Source organism: Liolophura sinensis, chromosome 7 (genome assembly GCF_032854445.1).
Source record: "Liolophura sinensis isolate JHLJ2023 chromosome 7, CUHK_Ljap_v2, whole genome shotgun sequence".
NCBI classification, from domain to species: domain Eukaryota; kingdom Metazoa; phylum Mollusca; class Polyplacophora; order Chitonida; family Chitonidae; genus Liolophura; species Liolophura sinensis.
In genome coordinates, this window is record NC_088301.1 from 52,765,250 (window position 1) to 52,782,865 (window position 17,616).

General features: G+C 36.7%; 1 protein-coding gene across 1 annotated transcript in view; it reads right to left on the reverse strand.

Moving 5' to 3' along the window:
- Positions 1-339: 339 nt before the first annotated feature.
- Positions 340-17,616, reverse strand: part of LOC135471491 (NAD(+) hydrolase SARM1-like) — an 82,835-nt gene continuing 65,558 nt past the window's right edge. The window contains exons 3-9 of the mRNA XM_064750746.1: positions 10,929-11,112; positions 6,537-6,660; positions 5,006-5,253; positions 3,023-3,158; positions 1,899-2,088; positions 1,565-1,686; positions 340-1,211 (exon numbers count right to left, since the gene is read on the reverse strand). Of these exons, the coding sequence (XP_064606816.1) occupies positions 1,046-1,211; positions 1,565-1,686; positions 1,899-2,088; positions 3,023-3,158; positions 5,006-5,253; positions 6,537-6,660; positions 10,929-11,112 (1,170 nt within the window). The 3' untranslated portion in view covers positions 340-1,045. The remainder of the gene's footprint in view (positions 1,212-1,564; positions 1,687-1,898; positions 2,089-3,022; positions 3,159-5,005; positions 5,254-6,536; positions 6,661-10,928; positions 11,113-17,616) is intronic.

A 17,616-nucleotide genomic window follows, 5' to 3' on the forward strand; every position in this document is an offset into this window, starting at 1 on the left:
TGGGTTTCTGGGGTATAAACTTACCTTGCAACTATCAACACAGAATTATGGCTGTTCATTTTGGTGGAACCCGGGTACACAGCATCCTTTCAGCTGGAGCACTGTGTGATCACAGGCATCACAGACATTGTCATCGCAAAAGTCAGAGAAAGCTCCTGCAAGCTTTGGTCAACACATCCGAAGTATAAACATATCTGAGAATTGGGCCATGCACTTTCTTGAAACTGAAATTAGTCCTTCACTAACTCTTGCCTGTCCTCTTTCCTTTTCTTTTCTTTTTTTTTGTTTTTTTTTTTTTGTTTTTGTTTGGTGTTTTTTGTTATGAAATACGTTGTAATTTGGAATATCTTGAAACAGATTGGAATGAGTGAAATGCTTTTGATCTTCAAGGTAATGTAAAAGGGTTTGTGTGGTGGAGGATATTGAATTTCTCAAGGGGTTCCTTGGCAACCAGACAAGTATTATAGAAAGTCATTCAACCTTACTGCCAATTCCAGTGCTAACAGCTCCATCTGGTAAGTGACAAGCCATACTCAACGTTCACACAAGAAGAGCAATGGCAAAGCTTAAAGAGAATAACACTGGTCAACAAAACTTCCAAGCTAATTCTACAGTATATTAACTTTCTGGAACAGCTGCATTTTCAACACCTCTCTTCTTTATCACATACTGGACATTCACAGCTTCAACCTTAGCTTTATCACACATATGATTGATAAGAGATCAAGAAAATGTAATAAAGCACATGAATCTGTTGTAGGAAAATCCAAAAAAGATTGCATCTTGTGTTGTACACCATCTCTCCAATGAAAACACACAAATCAATGAGTGTCTCCATCTATACACAGACACCTCCTGGAGGCAGAAGAGTTCAACAATGGGAGGTAATCCTGTAGAATGATGAGTTTGTCAAATTTCCCTTCCAGAGAATGCTGCGTTTTGCCACTTCCACTAATCAGGAAGTGTTTAACCTCTGAAGACTGACACATTTATCACATCTGCTCTCACCCTCCCTCAAAATGAAGCTAAGGGAGGTAAGTCATTCTCAGCTGGGGGTTATCGCGTGTGCACCGGAACAAGAGGCATATGGCTGACCGTTTGACCCCGCATCGGAGACAGAACACTCGGTGGGGAGTTGCTTAGGTTTGGCAGGTTGTCGTAAAAAACGTTCAAGCTTATCAACACACGCATCCTGATAATCATGAATCCACCTGGTTTGAAAAGAATAAAAAAGATTCCTTTATTCATTTACTTTTTTAATTTTCATTATTATTCAACACAATAGTCAAGAATTTTTCTCATACAGGATGACAACAAGTTTTATGGGAAGAGGACACTGATTGTTTGGAGAGCAGATATGTACATGTATGTCAAACTCAGGTAGAAAACAAGTAGTTTGCAGCAAACGCCATGCAAGACCACACAAGAACGCACTGTCAACTGATTACTGTCACCACTGCCCCAAGATTACTAAGAGTTTGGGGATCAAAGAAACTCAATGTCCTAGAATGGGCAATAATCAGAGTAAGACATAAACTTTGTTAAAAGGTATTCAGTGCCTTACTTGATTCCATTATAGCAGCAAACTTTCCTAATGTCCTCTGGTAGCTGCTCCATTGGTGGCCATTTGAAGTTAAACAACACTGGGACAATGTTACAGCTGGCAGCTAAGGCTGTGGCAATTTCCTGCACAAAAGAAAATATATGATTTATCTTTAGTTTAATCTTTACACGTATATTATATTTCTCTGCAACTTATGGTTTAAATTCACCCAAGATTGTCACATTTATACATAATTTGTTGGCAAATGTTCCAAGAAATACATGCCAATAATGTATAAATTTCAATTACACATGCCTGTATAAAACAACAAAAACTAAGTAAAATAAATAGTTACCCTGTGAATCCAATCAGTGTTGTCTTCATCAACAATGCATCCATCGAGGGCTCCTTCGGACAAAACTAACACAGCATTTTTGGCAGCTCGGATTTGACCCAAGAGACGGTCATTTAGGTGACCATTCTCTTGACGGTCAAGATCAAGGTAAACTTTAAACCCTCTCAGCTGTAGGTGGACTTTTAATAAACTGCAATTTTAAATCAACAAAAAGATGATTAATGTAGAATGTTTTCTCAGAATAGCACATTATATTTTTTTACACGTTTTCTTAATATCATACTTAGCTTCTTCTTCACATCCTTTGCTGCTACATAGTATACTCTACATCTATTTCTATCCAACATATCCTAATCATTCAAAGATACTGTAATTCTTCAGCCTTTTCAGATGTTTGCCAGGTGTTTATTCAAGTATATTCTACAGGCATTATTGTGAAGACTGATAAAATTATATTTTTTGTGAAGTCAGGAAAATTGCCTATCCAACCAATGTAGTTTTGTCTCCAAAATCAAATTAAATATGTGCATAAATTGCACTGAAAGTTGCTCTGTCATATATGAAAAGGTTGAGGAATTAGGGTACACACAAAACAGAACAAAACAACACAGTATACAAATACAATTCTCTAATACGCATATATAGCCTGGGCTAGACTGATTTATTTTACAGAATTTTTCTCTGTTTTTTTGAAGGCTTTGGAAAGAATAATTTCTTTGTAAATTAATCAAAACCCCATTCAAATTAATACTTAAAGTAAACAGACAAAGAATACTTTGTTAAATATATTATTATCATATTCATCTAAGGTTGGAGAAGCAAGAACACTACCACAATATATCAGATAAATGACAAACGTCAAGATTTCAAACCGAAGTTGCTGAGGAAATGACAAGAGATATATTTGAAAGCACTGCTTTACTTTTCAATGCCTGATCAACTAAGATTTTATCAGGCATGAAAACTCAAAACTGAAAGATTTTGTTCAAAACCAGAGCAAAACTTTCCTCTAGTTCTCAGGGAGATAAGATGACTTACACAGAAACTAACCACTATAATAATAGTCCACACTTATAATGTATATGGACAAATATATTGCTTTCATCACAATGCTGATGCTATACCTTGCCAGTTGTGATCCGTTTGAGCGCCTGTAACTAATAACAACATCTAGCATTTTTCGTTCTGGTTCCTCGGAAGTTGGACTGTCAATATCAGCCCCGTCTCTCTCGGACTCTGGCTTAGAAGCAAACCCTATCGCTGAAAGAACATGCCACAAATTACATGTTACATTCATATAGTGTATATATTTTGTTGCCAATTGCATAATGAAGTCACATTTCAGACATGAAATGTATCGTGGGATGTTCACAGTGGAAATAGGTAAGTAGAAATTAATTACAAATGTCAGAAACTCTGATTTTAAGTTGAGGAATAGCAAATTTTCTATGCTGACAGCATCTCTGACGTCATGATCCTGACGTCAACCTATAGGAGAAAATCTGTGGACGCTATGAGAGTTTGGAATACCAACCACAAGTGAGAAAAACATATCCACTTTCTGAAATATTTTAAGAATCTATCTATTAGGTATTAAAGATGGCTTGCACCAACTCCATACATGTCTGAAATTTCAATGATTTGGGTTCAGCAGAGTGTGAACTCTGACCAGCTATGTCAAAGTTTATGTCAGTCATGTCAATCTCAACAGACTTTAAGTGTACATGTACACATATAATGAGGTCTTCGCAATGACACCATGTATATGTTTCGGTAATTCTGGAAGTGTGACGTCACAAGCAAAATACGAATTTGAAAGTAGGTCAAATATCACTGTGCCAACCACAATCAGTAGTTTTGGAGATCCACACTGTTAAGCCAAATATGAATTCTGACTACCACAAAGAAGGCCAAACAACATGCACGTACAATATTATCTGACAATGTTAATTTTCAGTATGCTTCCACTGGACCAAAAGTAAACTAGTTCAATAAATTTTATAGTGAGAAATTAATTTGGTAACAAACAGTCTACTCCAAGGGCAGAATGTTTCAATCATGAATGAATACACAAATATCTGAGGCTAACTGACTCTTGCTGAAACTGTGAAAAAGTTGCCCCACACATGTACTTCTAAACAATTTTTTAGAGACTTTTATAGGGTTTTTATCGTGAACATTAAATTTCAATGTCCCAGAGACAAATTTTCTTCTCTCCATGTAAAATGCTGAAGAGCTACAATCACACTTATGAGGCTGATGGTCAAACTACACAGTGAGTTACTCAGCAGCATGTGAGTAATACATGTAATACATGTACCATAATTCCAGCACACAGCAAGCCTTTTTTGAATTCCAAATTAAGCAGCAAAATTGAATAGAATGTCACACATTTTGAGATGCAGCTGAAAAGTAATGAATATTGCGTCCAACAACTGATTTCCCAAGTTTAACTTTTAGTATTATTTTGCTACATGTGTGTCTTCAATGCTCAGGAACTAAATATTTCATCTACTCGTTTTTTCATTTTCAAGTTCACAGTTAAGAACATCATGATGTAGTCACTTTTACAGAGAAACATCCCAGACACCACTCATGTACCAATTATTGTGAGCATTTTAAGCTACACCATTAAGTACTGATATGTAAATGTGAGCAAATGGGGAGTTTCACGTTCAAACTCTTTTATCCGTAAAGGTAAAAACAGTCCAATTGTATCATGAGACTTGTGATTAATTTATCGATCACCTGTCTCGATGTGTTCCGGAGGCACAAATGACACCCATTTTCTTCAGAAACGTTTTATGTTCACCATTTAGACCTTCAGTTTTCTCCATTGTTTATCTCTGTAAAGTAACTTTTTTTACACTTTTTTTGAGATGTCTACGTTAAAGGAAATGTGATCAAAAGTAGCTGCTTAACATTTTTGACAGGTCACATGATACAGTAGGATTATTTACCTTCACCAATAAAAGAGTTCAAACTTTATTACTGATGCCTCTATTGTTACCATCCACACTTTCTCTTTTATGTGTGTGTTTGAACAAACCAAAACACATAGTTGTACATGAATTACAAAGCAATATTATATGATAATGTAAATTTACCTGTAAATTTTTCTACAATGTTTATACGATGAACTCCATTGTCTATAGCACAGTCCTCTTTGAGTATTGTATTTAACTGGTCTGGCGTAAGAGTAGCAATAAGTGGCTTGGATATCCCAGCATGCACCAGGTTGAAAGTATGTTGGGCGTACTCAGGCCCAACTTTCCGCAATTCATCGGCGAGATTATCTGGATCACAGGAAGAATAGTCAGCTACCTCCTTCAGTAAGGCCAATTCTCTCATAAACCTGTAAGAAAAAGTTCAAGAACTTTTAATGACACAAGCTACAAAACAGTTGTCCCTAATAAGAAACCTATGATACTTGATTTTCATTGGCTGATTAGAAAGATTAAAGTAATATACACTTTCTAGAGCTGTACATCACACACACTTTTGTTTGATAATATTATAGAAACACAATCATGACCCATATTATGTTATTATTATACAGCTGAGAAGAGATTTGATTTGATTGGTGTTTTACGCCATACTCAAGAATCTTTCACTTATACGACAGCAGCCAGCATTATAGTGGGAGAAAACCCATGACCATCCCCATGTTGCTGGCAGACAGTTAAGAAGAGAATATGGGCGTCTTAAACCCTTGGTGAGAAAATTTAATCCTTGGCCGTAGCCCAACACAACATGCTTTTAAAGTCCATACACCTTTCTCAACATGTGGATAATTTACACAGGTAAAAAATCTTTCCCTCTTGCGTTCCCATTCCAGAATCTAAAAGCTTTCCTAATTAATATCTATTAAAATATTCAGCCAACAATCAAGGATATACGGATATGTTAATGCAGTTAAATTTTTTTTTTTTCACATCATCACTCATTTTGGCTTCTTTACAATAATCCCAAGATCAAGCACAATGTTATTACAAAGTACCAGTGTCATACATTATGAACACATGCTTCATCCATTACAGAAAATGTGCTTTCAAACAATTCGATTCACTGTACACACTGATCAAATTAGACTGTGGAATGAAATTTACCAAGCTTATGAAATAAAGCTTGTCCTATTTTCATTTCAACATATGAATATGGCTTAACGATGCATTGCAATGGCTGCATGGATATTCACACAAGGTATATGCTTTTCATAATCAGAAAGAGCAACATGTAGTTGAAAAAAATAAATAAATAAATGACAGATATACTGCAGCAATTAACAGCACTGTTTTTAAACATTCTATTTCACTTAATGTTTGGTTTGTAAAAATGCACTTAAAACGATACTTTTGGTGTTATCAGATAAAATTATCAAACTCCGCAACATAAACCTTTTAAATGGCCATATAAGTCTTTTATAATTTTATACTGGTTTAAATTGACAGTTTTTTTGTTGGTTAGTTCAATAATACTATGGAAGAAGTTGAGGCATGACCACATAACAGATCATGTGAAACCTTTCACAGTTACATTGTGATGCCTAGACCTTTTTCATTATAATTGTTGCTCAATGTTTGCGCATACAAACTGAAAATGAGCAACTTATTTTAACAACTATAAACAAGTAAGTACCTTTTTCTTGACACTCCATTTGTCATGCCAAGGTCCCTTTCAAGCTCCCTTTCTGTCAGCGTCAATAATAACTCCCCATCTACCCTGTTCTCCTTACAAAAGCTGCATCCAAAGTTTTCAAAGCCTGTAAGATGACAAATATCCAGATCTGCTATTACATCAAGCAGGCAATATCAGGCAAAACAAATAAACAAGTTTGTACATGTAGTTGAAAATAGTTGACAAAACAACAATTTACTATAGCTACTATACACACAGTTCTGTTTTCAGGTCTAACAGAAAAAATTAAGACATGCACATACATGGAAACAAAATAGACAATACAATGGCACAGCACAAACATTTAACACATTTACATCCGATGTCTACATGTGTATGATTTATTTGTGTTAAATTTAAGAAAAAAAAAGCTGAGCTTTTTTTTTTAAACACTTCTCTGTAGTAGCCATGTAACCATGTATCTACATGTATACACAGCACTGCATGTAATATACATTCACATCCTACCTACAGAAAGAATTACCCACAATACTGGTACAAATGGAAGAAGGGTTTCTTTTTCTTTGTCCTTGGATGTTTCAAATGAGTCAGAAACTCTGTTCCTCAAGCAAAGTTTTTTTGGCTTCTCCCTTAAAAGTTAGGATCAAAGGCGGCAAAGGATGGCTGCTTCTCCAAAGTAAACCTTTGCAAACGAAAGGCTAACATGTGACATCAATGCGCAATGTCTTTGAAAAGCCATGTAATAACTTATCACCAGGCTTACAGCTTGGTAAAACATCGACATCTACATGGAGACTGTACCAAAGTGAGTCTGCGTTCTATGTTCACATGCTGTACAAACAGAGCTAATTTACATATTATCAATCTAGTCGCATTCTCTGGACTGTCCTAATCTAATTACTCTGCTCCGGCAGCACCGTCTTTACGTCTTACAAACAGTTGGCAACTGGTTCGCGTTTTTCACACAACTTATTAATTCCTCTTAGATGGCCCACAGAATAAAAGCAACCCTCCCTCGAGATACCTCAAAGTAATTACCTTTCCCACAGAATATTTTTTATCATATCAATTTCCATATTTTTGAATTCCCTGTCAATGAAGGGAGATCAGTGTGTTTTTCACACTCAGTCTTGTATACAGCGTTGGCCAAAAGGACAACCTCAGTTGGTGTAATTGCCTTCATGCTGTAAATCCAGCTGCCATCTTAGGGCTTACCAAAAAGCGCTATCGGCTTCAACTGTGCTTGGGAGGAGTGTCATAAACAATATTGCATAATACATGAATTAATCCAGCCAACACAAGGAAAATGAGAAATAATTCAAGAAAACAGACAAAATGGAAGTTTGGCAGCTGTCTCTGTGTCTGAGATACATGTACATGCAGCTAGGGAAATTCAGATAAGGCAATGGGACCAGATAAAGCTTATGTCCCTTACAACAAGATAAAGCCATATGGATCATCAATTTTTTTTCTACTCAATGGATTTCAACTTGAATTCAGAAAATGTTTTCTGTCATGTCAATCATTCAAAAGACCAAAATCTAATAAACAAAAAAAAAAGGTATTTGAGGACCGATTTAGTACAATATCATATGTGCATTAAAAGTATGATTTATGATACAATATATAAGAATGTGAAAACTAAGGATTGTGAAATTGTGTAGGATTCATACACAAAAATAAATTAACAAAATTCTATGAAACACTGAGGCAGGGAAATACAAACATAATTTTCTTGAGTTCATTTGTTCCTGTGGGAAAGACAAAAAAAACTCACCATTCCACCTTTTTTCTCTTATTCAAAATATCTGATCCTGTCAACTGCAGTATTCTTGCAATTAATGTGGCATCCTACCCCTTTGGAGTTTTACAGTGGTTTCAAATGTACTCCAGTATAACAACAAATTGTTACACCAGATGAACATGCCTGTCAGATAATTCACCATTAATGTATATCATTCAATATTATTGATGACTGCAGTTGCTCGGTTCAGAAGTCAATAGTTTGGTAAATGATTCTGAGACTTTACTAGAAAAGCAAATGTACTGATCAAAATTCTCTAAAACTTTTTTCCGTATTTTTTCACCAATGTTTTTCTGTTCTTTTTCTTTTTTATTACAGAGGCCAAAACCCCAATGTAATACATTGTTCATCCACTTTCAGAAGGGTTGATTCCAGATTGATTGGGATTTAATGCATCTTTGGCAGCATTTCAACCATCTATGGCCACCATAGTTCCTTCCATTATTAGAAGAAAAAGAGCCTCTTCCATCAAAAAACTTGATCTGAAAGTTTCTACTACAAATATGCCATGATGCAGGAGGAGGATATTTTTAGGCTTTTACACCAAAACCATCCCTGGAAACCTATTGATAATACATCACCAGTTGCCTTTTCAGCAGTTGTCTGCCCTTTGGAATCAAGGTTAACAAGTTACCGTAGAACATCAAAGAAGGTCTCTAAAAGGTTGATTTCCTGAAAGATTTATACTGTATCTGTATCTCTATCATGATTGAGTCATATGACGGAACAGTAATATTGTCAATACAGACTTGCAAATGAATGGAATGGAATGGGATGTGATAAAATAGTCAACCTGAAGACTAGGCCTCATCTGTATAAACATACAACACAATCTACAAACCTTTTTACAGTAAGGTGTACATGACTTTTTTTGTTATGATCCAACACTTGAAACATTATTTCAGCCAGTTTATGTACTAACATACTTCTGATTAGTCCACCTTTTAAACGATTTTAACCATTAGAATTGGTGTTTATTGGTTTTCTTAATAGTTTAACAAATGCATCTGTACACATATGTGTACAAACATATTCTTATTTCAATATAAAGACATGTTTGTCCAAATAGATCTGTAACAGGTACTTTATGGGAATCACAAAGTTGACACTAACATGATACACATGTGTACAGTGTAACTGTAGTTGTTATGAACAATCCAGATTAAACATGCATGCAGAATACATGTAAAAAGTGTGTTAAATATTTATTAGCTGAATTTATTGCATTGTAAATCCTACCTCGATATTTTTAATAAAACAATATTAGTCTACTGAACATATATAAATATTCCACAGTGGGCATTTTTATGAGCGCATACCTGTGTTTTCTTTCCAGCGCATATTGATATATAATGTTGCCTTGTTAAAATTATAAAATACCATGCAACCTGCATCAGAAAAACAAATTTCTTCCAAAAGTGCCTTTTATCCTATATCTTCCAATCATTCTGCTTGTAGTGATCACATTATTAGAGCAGCTATAAAGCCACTGATAGCCACAAAGCATGAGTGTCGACTGAGATATGGCACCACAACGCAGTGGATTTCTTACAAGATGTTGGATTCTTTCCAAGGTATGAATTGACCTGTTTTGTATGAAAAGTCGATCAATTGGCAGTGAAAGGCTAGAATGTAATTGTAATAAGATGGATGAGGTATAAATCACCAGAGAATGGTGCAACCAGATGGATGAAAGTGGGGATGATCCCAGGTCTATGTGCCTTCCATCCACATGCATATCTCTTCTCGATGAATACTTTTATGGGCTAAGGAAATTATCAGATATTTTGAGTGCAATGATAGTGTTATTACAATGTACCCAAAGTTTCACATTTTGGACTAATCTTAAATGTTTCACTGTTGTACATGAACCTATTCTAATAAAATATTCAGTTACCATGACACATTAATGTTCATCTGAATTCCTTGCTGGTGGAAAAAAAAATGATAAAACATGTAAACACGATTGATGAAAAGGCTGGGGAAGTTCACAACCTGGCCTCTTAGAGAAACCAAAGATACTGGAGTATACATGTACACGTAAATGCCAGAAAGTTGTTTTAGAGATTTGTTTTTTATATTGTACATGTAGTTATTTAGGTTCAAGTTCTGACAATCGAAGATTTTAGCCACCTCTGTTGGGGTTGAATTTTGTTGCTCAATTTAAGGCTTTTAAATTCATAATCATTACAGTTATGCCTGCTGTGATAACTATTTAAAATCTCTATGCACATATATACTTCTATAAATTATTGCAATGCACGAAAATATAGTTGTATAGTCATACTGTATAGCTGGAGACCAGGTGAGGATCGTGTATGACTAATTGAGAGGATATTGTCTCTGTGTAGCACTGTATCACAATCAACAAGCAGAAATACATATTAAAGCCAACTTTCAATTCTGACTGGTGTGTCTGTCATGTACACATATATATAACTATATGCCTATGTACCTGGGGTATCCCTACTGGTAAATATATTACAAGACTTGTACATTTACATTATGTGTCCCCAGCCACAACCAAAACACACATCCACCACATTCACAGCAATGATCACTTTATCATAAATACTGCATGCACTTACCAATGAGGTGAAGCCATGTTTGTACATCGTTTGTTGACCAGGAATACACATCTTGACGGAGTTTTGGAGGAATATCCTCGCCAATAGTTTGAAGGGCTCGAATTGCCAAGTTAGCTGCTCCTTCATTCTCTATTGAGCTAGCTACTCTTTTTAATGGATTGATAATGCCTATTTCATAGAAATCCTGAAAAATATAAAAAAAAAAAGAGACACATTTACGATGGAAAAACTGGACATTGATATTTTTCTTGCATTTTTACTACATGTACAATACAGATATGACATACATGAATGTTGGGAACAGATCTACATGTACAGGTATACTGTATATAATCTCAACTTAGTATCACAACCATTACAAACACCAGCAAAACCTACATGTATGATATAAAGACAACAAAAACAAAGCATCAACTTTTTAGACAAGAAAAATATATACTGAAGAAAATAGTTCCAAAAAACAGTGGCCTTCAAGTTGTAAATTAGTCATCAGTTAAAGATAGCAATACAGATACATATATAAATGTATTTTGTACATGATGTTGCAAATGTGTCTCTGATTACGACAAAAAGAAGGAAGCCAGAAGATTAAGCAAGAGTACATGCATTTAAAGGGTTATCCAGCACTCAGCAGAGCTAGGCCAATGCACTGTTCATGTTCATGTATAGTAAAAAGATACGATACGGTGGAAGACGTATAGATTTTTCTCTGATTGAAAAACTGCACAATTGAACATCGATCCTGGAAGAGAGTTAAGGGGTAGAGGCGCAGACGGTGAAGGAGCTGGGAGAGCAATCTCTGTACTCTCACACATTTGCTGATTAACCAAGGCTCAACCATTCTAACCTGGCCTCTGTAACCGGGACTGGGAACAACAGTCTAGGTTACTGTAGCACAGACCAAACCAGCAGCCAGACTGGGAAAACCCTCATAAACTTTCATCCCCATACGCCGCATACGAAAAAATCTAACGGCCTGTTTTCAGCTCCAATGAAATGTATAAAAGAAGCAATACTTTAATTAAATCTGCCAATCATCTCCCACTCCAGGATCACAAGGATACGGGTCCAGGGTCTAAGGGTAAGATGTCCAGGTGAAATTTACTTGATGACAGAGAGACATGCTTCATTTGATCTCCTCCAGAGAAGACCATGCTCCACTGAACTGAGGTGAATCCATGTATGCAATGAATCACTACACAAGCTAAATAAATGGCCAAATCAAAAGCCTGAAGCCTCCTACTCTTATTTCTCCAATACCTTGCCCAGCAATCGACACAGATACGAAGTCGTGAGCTTTTCATGTTTAATATTATATACCTCAAAGAATAAAATATTCATATTGCACATACATGTACATTCATCATATATGCTCTCTTAAGATGCAGGGTACATGTGAGGAAATGAAAATGCTTATACCATGTTGGCAGGCTACCATTTTCACTTAAAGTTATATTAGTTAGATTATCTTCTTCTTCAGCTTATACAATATCTGCAATTGTATCTTAATCAAATATAACAATCCCACATTTATATGTACATTTAACTGAGTATTCCAGGGCAACACAGTCAACATGCATTATATAATTGTCTCCCTTGCTCACAAATTGTTTCAAATATTAAATGAATTTCAAAAACAAATATATATATGATTGGTGTTTTATTTAGGACATAAATGTACTGAAGAATATTTAATTTTTATGGGGGGAGGAAACTGGACAGAGCTGTAGTGGACTTGTAGTGGCAGAATTCGTATGAGTCGTTATCATTTATCAAACAGTATGGTACATGTACCAATATTCTCTGACAGCCAACATTCTCCAAAATTTTGGAGTTATGTAGTCAAAACCTGTACAATAAGCACAGATCTCATGTTGCTTGGCAACTACCACCTCCATGTAAATGTATTTAGCACTACTAAGCAAAATATTGAGCCTATTAAATCAATTCCTGAAAACTGTTGACTTCAGTAATGTAAGAGTAATAGCATCATGATTTTGTACATGTGAGAATTACACCAAATCCAACACATGTATACCACAGGAATGATGCCAATGATGCTAATTTACCTATTAGGCAAGCCATTCCATGTATACATGTATGTAGATCAGGCACTACTAGGTACTATCTGTTTCCTCTGACGTCAAACAAGAAGAGTGTACTATACAATGTATTGTGTCCAAGCTTGGTAAAAAATTAAATATGGCTATTACAATTATTTACAACAATGAAACTGAGATGATCATGTGACAACAGTAAATTACGCTGGTATAATTATACATCCTCTGTAACCCTAGGATAGTGTATGGACACACCAGCAAACAAAGAAGAGTCATTAAAAAAAACTAGAAGTATTATTTACTCTTATTCTGTGAAGGAAATACACAAAATAAACAAAACCTGACTTGCCAAGATTCTTTTTCACTTTGGTACATGTACACTGTAGCATCATGTGGTGTTATGCAAAATACTACATGTATATGTGACCCCATTTACTTGTCACTCACTATTCTGGTCTGGAAAAACTAGACACATTAAAACTATAATACAGCAGCAAGAGAAAAGTATTGCCATTCTATTTGTACTGCCTGCTTTAATGGACCAATCAGGAGCAGTGATAGCTTTCCCTTTTCTCAGAAAAACTCTAACAAGGATGGATGGGACATATGACACCAGCCCAGAGCCAGCAACCAAGGTAATATCCATTTTTTCGTCTACATATGGCCAGTAACAATATCCAGTGAAAAAATCCAAGACGTTCAGAACAGGGACAAAGACATGTTATGATGTAGGTGTAAGAATCAAACACCATTCACACCACTCGATCCATCACCACATTGCTATATGTACACTACATACACTTGATAAATTTTTTTGAAGTTAAGATAAATGTACATATGTATTTTCACACACCTTGGTACAGGCTACTTAACACAAGCCAGACTTGAACCTATAATGATCACTTTTATAATGTTTATATAATATGTATGCCACCTAAACCATTCATTTACATGTTTATATTCTTAACTAACAACTTGATGAAATAACAATAACAATCACACCTACATTTATGCACCTGTTGTCATGCACTGCATAATCACCACTGATAAACTGTTGGTACATATACATGTATGTTCATAAAAATAGTGTATTGAATACCCTCACTAGTCTTTTAAGCACAGTTTAGATGAGACAGTGTGTTTATAAAGTAAAGGAAGTGCGCTGCCACCCGTTCTACTTCGACATTGTTACTGTTCTCCAGTTTTGGAGGTACATTGAGTTATATTCTGACATTTCACATCGGAAGAGTTGCTATGGACTAAACTGTTGATTTAAGCCTAAATTTCACTCCTACAGGCATCCACAATCTTTTTAACCTTCTAAAACTACAGGATTAAAGTACACGTTTGTTGGACTAAGTTACAGCTGGACCTCATGTGATATTTCAGTCTATTAGTTTAATGGTTAGCTTAACTGTAAGCCACAATCACGAGAGACAATATAGTAAAAAGACTATACGGACCTATCCTGGAGGAAGCAGGTGACAGACACAGCTCATCACAGCAGTGTTGATTGATATCCCAACTGAAGATTACACTACAGGCAACAGACAATGTCTATACATTGCCAGATACGGACACCGGTCAATGTCTATACAGTGTGCTTTACAGACTGTGATATATGTGTACAATATGTTGCAAAATGAGGTTTACAGGAACATTTCCATCATATAGTAGTATATATAAGCTCATTATGTAAACCGACAGTTCTTTTGTGCATCATAAACTTGACAATGAATTAGACCCGACATTACTTGATAGACAGTTACATATGCTGGTATTTACAGATAAAGGGAGAGAACAGTATGAAAAAGTTCACACTGAACAATGTAACAAGTTACAGAAATTATGGAAAAACGTGAAACAACACCTTACACTATAATAATGTTATATCTCTTCACCAGACTGAAAGTAATATCAGGGATAGTATGGACACATACTATATAATGAACAATCACAACAGTATATTACTTTCCTTACATGTAATAACATACAAGAAAGTCAACATGATTTGGACTGTCACCTCTCTTTATTGAAAGCCTATGAACTGCTAGCATTCAGATGCAAAAACGCATACAGCTAACACTGGAGACACAGTCACATTACTCATCTGTGTCTATGCGAATATCAAAGTCAATAAATCAGGACATTCTGTGAAATCTTCTATAAGCTCCATTTTGACTACAAAGAACACCTGGATTCAGGTAGAATTAGATGCCAATCTTGGCCTGCTGAAAAAACAGAGGGAAGTAGCAGGGACAGCAGCAGAGGTCAAAGCTTTACAGGCTATACCTGAAAAAAAAAAACGCCATGGAGGAGTATATCATCATCTCCATACTAGTGGATCATAGTGAGGAACGTACCCAACGTTACGTGGAATCTATACCGATGCAGAACTATTGGTTATCAGCAACGCTACTCTTCCACATCACACTAAACCCCAAAGTGCTAAGTTTCCACCCATCAGCTAACTTCGCTAATGACAAAACACAACCTAACTTGGTCTCAAGCACAGATACATCACTTTCCTTGGATATCAGTCATTTCCCACTGGAGAAGAAACTTCTACTGTCTCGACTTACTTCCTACAAAGACCAGCTTGAAGAGCGCTACGGTGCCCCAGAGTTGGTCGAAGCTGCTCTTAAGACAAAACTGCAGAATTTCCCCAAGCTTACCAACAAGGCCCATAGGAGGCTGTATGACCACGCCAAGATCCTGTCAGAAATTGAAGCCATGAATGAGGGTGAGAGATACAAAACTCCACTCTCATACTTTGATGCTTCATCTGGTGTGTCTCCTATAGTGTACAAGCTGCCATACAACATCCATGAGAAATGAACAAATCAGGCTATGATCTACAAGAGACAAAAAAGTATCAGATGTCAGCAAGACCAAAAACGATCCCAGTTTTCTGTATGACGGCAACCAGAACAATCCAGCTAGACCGAAAACTGGTCAGCCACACCTGAAGTCACTGGTCTCTGCTAGGACATCATCTAGGAAGCAAAATCCATGATTGATACTCATACACCAAAATGCCAGTTGCACAAAACATTCCTGGAATGACTGCAGAGGTTTCACAACCAAGTCACCTGAAGACAAGGCACTGATCAAGAAACATGGCATCTGCTACCGCTGTAGCCCTTCTTCCACACATTCCAAGCACGTTCTATGTTCTGAATGTGGGAGCAACAGTTATCCTACAGCCTTACATATCCAGAAAAGGATGGAAAAATCTTCAACCAGTCATACGAACAGCGGGGAGGAGACAATCCACAAGGACATCTCTGTTCCTGTCTCTTCAATGTTCACAAAATGTTTAGTGTGCAAGGACATCCCCTACTCTCTTTCATCTAGTACTGGCTGTGTTCAAATGTCAGGCGGGAGAGCTAGTGTCTTCGTTACTGAAGCCCTGCAAGAGGACGTCAGAATGGATCTCCTACTCTCATGGAATGGAATTGGATTCCAGATATCAGAATATCAGATATATTCCAAATAGCTACTCCTGAAGTAGCATGCAATCATCCTCATCTCTATGACGTTACAAGACAGATTCCTCTCTTAGACAACAAAGCATATATTCTATTGTTGATGGAACATGATAATGTAGACAAAAAGCACATGTTGGTTCAGTATACAGGCCCAAAAAATTCACCCAATGGCCAAAAACTACCTCTTGTTTGGGTCATCATAGATGAAACTTGTCTGAGACAGGTGCACAAGCCAGACAGCGTACCTGTCAAGAAAACAGTTTCTAGCAGATGGACGAACAACTGTGTTAAAACCGTGTCCAAATCAGTTTGACGTGAATCCACAAAGAACAAAAGATGTCTGTATAGCCAGATTGTCATGGACCATGGAATCATGGACGAGGAACTTACAAAAGGCCCACAGGCGAATTTGGCAGCCCCTATTCCGTACAGAGCTTCTCGTCAGCAATTGCCAAACAGTAGGTCTCTAGCGGTTCAAAGAGCTAAGTCACTTGATCACAGCATGAGAAACCCAATCAAACCACAGCACTTTCTTGACTTCATGCAAAAGGTGTTAGATAAGGGCCGCGCAGAAATAGCACCACCTCTTGAAGATGTTCAGGGAGGCTGGTTGCCCATGTTTGTGGTTTATCATACAAAGAAACCCAATCAGGTTAGAGGCGTTTTTGATTGGTTGCCAAAGTATCAGCATGTTTCATTAAACGAGGTTCCCCTGAGAGGACCTGACCTCACCAACAGTTTGTTAGGCATCCTTCGTTTCAGGATTGGAGCAAGTGCCGTGACTGCAGACAAATGTTCCACAGTTTCCATGTACGAGAGAATCACAGAAATTTTCTCAGGTTTCTGTGGACTCCTGACAATGGACTGGTTGATTACAAGATGTGTGTACATGTCTTTGGCAATGACCCTTCACCAGCTGTTGCAACTTACGGTCTTCGTCTTGTCACCATGACACGTCTTGGGCAAGACGTAGTAGACTTTTTTAAAAGAGATTTTTATTTCGACAATGGACTAACCTCCCAGCATACAGTAAAAGAAGCTGTCAGCCTCAGTCCTTGAAGCAGGGAGGGAACTTCACACGACTGCCTCTAACAGCCCTGATGTTATGAATGCATTTCCATCAAATGACCATGCTAA